The 8,228-nt window shown below is 37.8% G+C and overlaps 1 protein-coding gene across 1 annotated transcript; it reads right to left on the reverse strand.

Annotated features, from left to right (window-relative positions):
* Positions 1 to 329: 329 nt before the first annotated feature.
* Positions 330 to 4,223, reverse strand: LOC139185704 (endogenous retrovirus group K member 18 Env polyprotein-like). Its single transcript, XM_070798190.1, is given in 4 exon segments — positions 330 to 616; positions 619 to 1,718; positions 1,772 to 2,083; positions 4,196 to 4,223. Coding segments are annotated over 4 exon segments (1,530 nt in total). The 3' UTR covers positions 330 to 526.
* Between the last annotated feature and the right edge of the window lie 4,005 nt (positions 4,224 to 8,228).

Raw genomic sequence — 8,228 nt, forward strand, 5'->3', positions numbered from 1 at the left:
AGCACAGAAATTGAAACTGTAATCAGAAATCTTCCAGCAATCAAAAGCCTAGGTCCAGACGGCTTCACAGCTGAATTCTACCAAAAATTTAGAGATAAGCTAACACCTATGTTGGGGTTTTTCTCCCCGGGACTTGGAAATGATGAACCTGAAAGAATGACACGGACAATCTCTTGCAAGGACTGACAAGTTTATTTCTGCAGTCAAGATTTTTTATAGAAGCAGGAACAAAGAGCTTAAAGTATACGGCCAGCAGAGCACATGCAGAGTTAACACATAATCAATAAAAACATTTAAGGACAGTGCGCTCTAAATGACTCATGGGCTTATCCCACAACCCGCTCTCACAAGTAACATCCCTATTTATTATTAACTCTTGGCGCCGAGCATAACCAAAGGCAGGAAATGTTTTTCTGTCTGCAATGCAAAGTCGAGTACCTCTGGCCCTTCGCCATTTTCCCAAGGACTTTCTCCTTTTACAGCTATTTTGCACTACGCTTCCCAACATATCCTCCTTGTTTTTAAATTAAGCATGGTGGCTGCTGGTTGGACTCCATTGTGGGAGGCATGGAGTCTTGAGTAGAGACTTCTGTATCCTATAATCAATGACAAAAAGAGCAGGGTGATTAATACATATATAAAAATATTGGTTCCTGAAAGCCAAGCTCTAGGGTCTAGAGACGATAGGGTTTTGGTTTAAGTATCATAGAATTGAGTACTATACAACTCCCTAGGTACCCTAACTTGAAAATTAGCATCTTGTTGTTTCAACAAATTGATGTCTAAACTTGAGTTACTTGTGAGGTCCTGCAAATCTGCCTTAACCTTATTCCAAGGATATTCAGTGCTATTATAGGGCATATTAGTCAGACAAAAAGAAGTAAAATTCCAGTGACAGCGTATACGTGTTCGGAAAGTCAGTTGCTGCATTTGATCTCCTAAGTAGATAACCACAGTTTGTAACTCATTAATTCGTGTTTGTAATTGCTGATCTATTTGAGCTTGTCGAGTCCACAGATCATGAGAGTCTTTGTGCCAAGCAGCGATAAAATCATGATTTTGTATAGAATTATGTAAAGCCATACCAGACAAAGTTCCTACAGTCACAATGGAGATAAGGCTTAAGATGCCTGCAATAATCCACCCAAGGATGTGCTTTGATCGCCTAAACCCAGTTTTCAACAATACAGAAAGAAATACAGAATCAGTCCAAGGCTCAGTTAAGTTTACGGGAAGCCATAACTGAGATCTTTGTTTAACTAGTGCAATGCTAGCATTGTGATATGAAATGGTGTGATTAAGGCAGGTATACAATGCACATGCAGTACAATTGACAATCTTGGCTGATAAGTCAATATCAAAATGTCCTACAATAAACAAGTACAGAAGGTGAACACATGATTGAATATAGCCAGTACTATTGTGTAGGAAGGTATAATTAGAAGGACGAAACACACCCATAGTCCCATAAACATTAGCAAAGTGCTCTAAAGCTGCTGGAATTTTCCAAGTGTGCCATTGCTTTGGCCCCACAATGGGGACGACAATCCTGGGTTGGGGGGGTGATAAGCCCCCATTATACCAATTCAGCAATATGTCCTTATCAGTCCAGAAACTTGTCTTAGATTTATGAAAGCCTCCAATGCTTGATCTATTAAACCAGGAGCAATTACGATGTTCCTCCTGTTCTTCAGAACAGTTTACATTGCCAGAAACAGCTTATCTGGAGTCATAGGAGTTCCAGTACTCTTCAGTGTCTGCTCAGCCTGACGAGTCATGTTTTCACTTGAGCCCATGTCAAGTAAGGATTCATATGATGGCATTTCCTCATTGGCTCTTCCAGGGTCATTGACGAGACCCTTCGTGTCAACTTCATCACTTCCCGAGGGAGTCTGGTCTTGGGGTCCTTTTCGGCAGCAGACATGGCAAAGGGGAACCCAGATTTCCTCTCCATCTGCAATGACAAGACCATAACCCTTGTCTAGGAGTCGTAAGATTCCTGGCAGCCACTGATTAAATTGCTTATAACATATTGGTGTATTGATTTCTAATTTGCTGTTTTTGTCTTCTGCAAAATGTCTATCTGCACGAGTATCAGAATTATTTTTTGTTAAGTTTAAAAAATTCAGGGAATAAAGAGTTAAAGATAATAGTAATTGAGGGTTCATGGGATAAGAAGTGTATCTCCTCTTCCATATTCCCCCTTTCTGTTTTAATAAATGAGTTTTTAGGGTGTGGTGGGCTGTTTCAATAATGGCTTGACCCTGAGGATTATAGGGTATTCCTGTAATGTGTGTGGTGTTCCATTCTGATAAAAATGAGCAAAAAGAATGTGAGGTAAATGCAGGTCCATTGTCTGTTTTCAAGACAGAAGGAATCCCCATAATGGGGAAGGTGAGTAAGAGTGCAGAAATGGCGTGTTTATTGGATTCTGAAGAGACAGGTACTGTCCAGATAAAGTTGGAAAATGTATCTATTGAGACAAAAAGTAAAGAATATTTTCTTTAAGGAGCAGTGAGTGAAGTCAGATTGGTAAAGGGAATTAGATTGTTGCCCCCAGAGATTAACTCCTGAAATCGTAGTTCGTAAGTGCAGAGGGGTGCAGACATCATAGGTTTTAATAATATGCCGTGTTTCAGTGAGAGGAATATGGTATTTAGAGTGCAATCTGTTAGCATTGGTATGAAGATTAGCATGTTTGTCATTGGCAGATGTAAAAATGGGAGCTATAAGCCTGTCAACAGCATCATATCTTGCGACCAGAGGGCTAGGTAAACTTGAATGAGCACGTATATGTGCAATAAAGAAAGATTCCATATGTGAATGAATTAAAGCTTGAGTCTGCGAAAATACAGTATATAATTCTTCATCTATGTTGTATAAAAAGGCGGTAACAAAATCATGAAAAAGGGAAGCAAGGTATTTGGAATCAGTATATACGTTGAAGGATAATGGTTGAAGTGACAAAAGAGCATATAAAACATACAATTCAATTCTTTGTATTGAAGAATAGGTAGTGGGTAATTTCTCTTTGATATCAGGGCCGACAATCCCTGTTATGCCTTACTTGTTGCCATCAATGAAATAGGTGGGTGCATTGGAAATAGGCTGGGATGAAATGATATTAGTTATAATGAATTTAGTACATTGTAGAAAGTCCTATAATTTTCCTTTCAGTAAATGAAATGAGATAACATTCTGAAAATCACTTAATGCCATTTGCATGGTCAGGTTATATTGTAAGGCAATTTGTAATTCCTTTTTTGTCAAGGGAACGTGTATTGCATATGGATCAAATCCAGTCAAAGTTTGTATATGGCTTCTTCCTGACATAATTAAGTGCCCTATTTTCTCAATATATGTTACTTTTTTTTTTAGATTGTTTAGTGTGTAAATATACCCATTCTATTGGGCTATGTTGAGCTATAATTGCAGTGGGTGAATGTTCAGTGGGGAATATATCTAAAGAAACTGGTTGATCATAATCTAGCCGAGTTGAAAAAGATTGTTGAATGTGTTTCTTCATTAAGGCCAGTTCTTCTTTGGCCTCTTTTGTTAGTTGCCTAGGGCTATTAGGGTTGGGGGATCCCTTTAAAATTTTAAATAGATTTTGTAAGGCATAGGTAGGGATGCTGACAGATGGCTGCAGCCAATTAATATCTCCTAGCAATTTTTGAAAATCATTCAATGTGCATACAGACTGCACAGAAATTTGAGTTTTTTGAGGTTTGATTTTAGATTCTTCCATAACATGTCCTAAATAATTAAAGGGTGCTTTCCATTGAATTTTATCTGGTGCTACAAGCAGAAAAGTAGTAGTAACTTCATTATATAACTGTTGCAAACAGAATTCAGATTCCATAGAAAGAAGTATATCATCCATGTAATGAATTATAAACGTAGTAGGGTATTTATCTCTAATGGGTTGTAATAAAACAGACATGAGATATTGGCAAATGGTAGGGGAGTTCATCATTCCCTGAGGTAGTACCTTCCATTGAAATCTTTTAACAGGAGCCATGTGATTTATAGAAGGAACTGAAAAGGCAAAACGTTTTCTATCTTTAGGGTGCAAAGGTATAGTAAAAAAGCAGTCTTGTAAGTCAATAATAACTATAGACCATCCTTTTGGTACCATAGAAGGGGAGGGCAATCTGGGTTGTAAGGGCCCCATAGGTGACATGGTATTACTAACATTTCTTAAATCTATCAATATTCGCCATTTTCTTGATTTCTTTTTTATTACAAAAACAGGGGAATTCCATGGGGAAAATGAAGGTTCTATATGAGCTTTCTGTAATTGTTCATTAGCTAATTGCATAAGAGCTGCCAATTTTTCTTTAGTTAGGGGCCATTGAAGTGTCCATACTGGGGTATCAGATTCCCAATTGAGGGGCAGTGGTGTTAACTCAATGGCCCCCATTAAAAGGTTCATTTAAAGAAATTGTGGCTTTCGTTTGTTCAAGAAAATCCCGTCCCCATAAATTTATAGGGATATTAGTAATATATGGTTTAAGATAAGCTACAATTTGATCAGGGCCATACATTTGTAAATAGGATGCACTGACAAAAGTTTGTGTGGCATTAGCTTAACCCATTCCTAATAGTTTAGAAGGAGCCATAACCTTACCCCAATCAAGGGGCCATTCTGCAGCTCTAATGATTGAAATGTTAGCTCCAGTATTTAACATGCCTGTGAAAATTCTTTCCCCGTATGCATAAAGTAAGCATGGGTTTCTGATGTTCCTTTAATAAAGTGGATACTGCAGCAGTAAGGCTGGTACTGCCAAAGCCTCCCTGCCGAACTTTATCAGATGCCTTCATTGGTTTAACATATGGCAAAAGTAATAATTGTGCAAAATGTTCTCCTTTTTGTAAATATGCATTTCCCGCTTTCACAACATTTACCATAACATGTATTTCCCCTTCATAATCTTTGTCCATAACACCAGTCAAACCATTAAACCTCTCATTGTGCAGCTACTATGTCCCAAAATTAGTCCCATTGTCCTGGGTGGAATCGGGCCATAATAACCAGTGGGAATTTTGTGAGGGTTGTATAATTCTATTAGTTCCATATCATAAGGCCTAGGTATATCAATGCAAGCACTCTTAGATGTAGTTGCTTGTAGCGTCATAACATTAGGTTCTCCTTTTGTAGTGGGGCTAGAGGATGGCCCCTTTATTAGTTTCCCTGTTGTTTTTGCTGTGCATCGGGGTTTAAAGTGTTTCCATCCTTATCAAATTTAGAATGACATTCATTCAGCCAATGAAACCCCCTTTTACATCTTGGACATACTCCTGGGGGTCTCTTCCTATTAGAAGTAGTCTTATTTTTTCTGGCCTGTATTGGCAGGTGACATTGTTTTTTCATATGGCCGGGCTTCTCACAGTTAAAACATTTGGTATTAGCAGCCTTTTGTACATTAAAGGTTTCCAATGTTGCCAGTTTTGCTCTATGGGACATAGATCCGATGTCCTTATATGCTTTCAAATATTCCATAAGAGAGCCAGTCTCTAGAATAGGTCTAAGCATGGATTGACATTCTTCATTAGCATTTTCAAAAGCAAGTTGTTTTAAAATAATATTTTGTAAAGTCACATCCTTAATAGATTTTTCAATTGCATCCTTTAATTTTCCTATAAATTGAGAATATTCTTCCTCATGTCCTTGAATAATCTTAACAAATGAACCATCAGAGTTAGTGCTATAAACTTTTGCTTATGCCCTGCAGGCAGTTTCTTTAATGAAATGTAACATCTCAAGGGTAATATTAGCTAGTTGCGCAATAATATCGGCCATGGCTCTTGTTTCCAGTGAGTATATCATAGGTTAAATTGGCAGGGTTACCATGAGATTGTTTGTCAATCATCAGTTGTCAGGCCTCATCATTAACTCACATTTGCCACTGCAGTAATTGTTGAGGATTTAAAACCGTCTTTGCTACCAGAAAAAAAATCATATGGCATCCAATGGTCAGCCCATCCTCTGAGAAATTCTATACAGTAAGGAGAAGTAGGTCCATACAGAGTGCATGCTTTCTTAAAGCTAGACAACATGCCAAAATCTAGATTAGCCCAAGTATATTGGCCTTGGGCAGGTTGATTAAATTGCATTGGGAAAGCAAAAGTGCAAGCAGGCATCTCCCGAGGAGGAGTGAAATGATTAGTACGAGCAAAGTTAGCAATTGCTGTTACAGGCGGAGCAGAAGGAAAAACCTTAGATTTGGGCTGTCCGTTGAATGAAATGACCTCCGTTCTAAGTGGCTTCAGTTTTGACATATCCTGTATATATATGTCTCTAAGTTGTTTTTCTAAGGATTGCGTCTGATTGAGCATAACATTCTTATATTTCAAAGCACCTTGCGTATCTTGTTCCTTAAGCTCATATTCATGTAAAGATTGAATAGTTTTTACTTCCAAATCAATGTTATGTCCTTCAATTTGTTCTGTGATAGCTCGTATGAGTGACCAGGTAACCCTTGCCAACATGCTCGCAAAACATATTTTTAACCCTTTTCTATATGTCTAGATTGAGTGTCCCCTCTTCTGGGAACCATGAATTGTTCCAGTAAAATATGATAGCAGTCGTTCAACCGATCTCTTGAAACATTAATACCATTTTGTTTCAAAAAATGATGCATTATAGAAATGAAAGGAATTTTACTGCTATGTTGTCCCATCCTGCTTACCTCTTTCTGCAGGGGCTCGTCGCTTTGTTTAGCCTTCCTCTCAAGTCCCTGTTCGGGCGCCACTTGTTGGGGTTTTTCTCCCCGGGACTTGGAAATGATGAACCTGAAAGAATGACACTCGGACACCCTCTTGCAAGGACTGACAAGTTTATTTCTGCAGTCAAGCTTTTTTTATAGAAGCAGGAGCAAAGAGCTTAAAGTATACGGTCAGCAGAGCACATGAGGAGTTAACACATACTCAGTAAAAACATTTCAAGGACAGAGCGCTCTAAATGACTCATGGGCTTATCCTACAACCCACTCTCACAAGTAACATCCCTATTTATTATAAACTGTTGGCGCTGAGCATAACCAAAGGCAGGAGATGTTTTTCTGTCCGCAGTGCAAAGCCAAATACTTCAGACCCTTCCCCATTTTCCTAAGGACTTTCTCCTTTTACAGCTATTTTGCACTATGCTTCCCAACAACCTATCCTACTCAAACTCTTCCAGAAAATTGCATAGGAAGGTAAACTTCCAATCTCATTTTATGAGGCCATCATCACCCTAATGCCAAAACCTGACAAAGATGCCACACAAAAAAAGAAAACTACAGGCCAATATCACTGATGAACATAGATGCAAAAATCCTTAACAAAATTCTAGCAATCAGAATCCCAAAACACATTAAAAAGATCATACATCAAGACCAAGTGGGTTTTATCCCAGGGATGCAAGGATTCTCCAATATCCACAAATCAATCAATGTAATACATCACATTGATTATCTCAAAAGATGCAGAGAAAGCCTTTGACAAAACTCAACATCCATTTATGATAAGAACTCTCCAGAAAGCAGGAATAGAAGGAACATACCTCAACATAATAAAAGCTATATATGACAAAACCACAGCAAACATTATCCTCAATGGTGAAAAATTGAAAGCATTTCCCCTAAAGTCAGGAACAAGACAAGGGTGCCCACTTTCACCACTACTATTTAACATAGTTTTGGAAGTTTTTGCCACAGCAATCAGAGCAAAAAAAGAAATAAAAGGAATTCAAATTGGAAAAGCAGTAAAACTCTCACTGTTTGCAAACAACATGATCCTCTACATAGAAAACCCTAAAGACTCCACCAGAAAAGTACTAGAGCTAATCAATGAATATAGTAAAATTGCAGGATATAAAATCAACACACAGAAATCCCTTGCATCCCTATACACTAATAATGAGAAAATAGAAAGAGAAATTAAGAAAGCAATTCCATTCACCATTGCAACGAAAAGAATAAAATATTTAGGAATATATCCACCTAAAGAAACTAAAGACCTATATATAGAAAACTATAAAACACTGGTGAAAGAAATCAAAGAGGACACTAATAGATGGAGAAATATACAATGCTCATGGATCGGAAGAATCAATATAGTGAAAATGAGTATACTACCCAAAGCAATCTATAGATTCAATGTAATTCCTATCAAGCTACCAACGGTATTTTTCACAGAGCTAGAACAAATAATTTCACAATTTATATGGAAATACAAAAAACCTC

This window comes from Bos indicus, chromosome 2 (genome assembly GCF_029378745.1).
Source record: "Bos indicus isolate NIAB-ARS_2022 breed Sahiwal x Tharparkar chromosome 2, NIAB-ARS_B.indTharparkar_mat_pri_1.0, whole genome shotgun sequence".
In the NCBI taxonomy this organism is placed as follows: Eukaryota; Metazoa; Chordata; class Mammalia; order Artiodactyla; family Bovidae; genus Bos; species Bos indicus.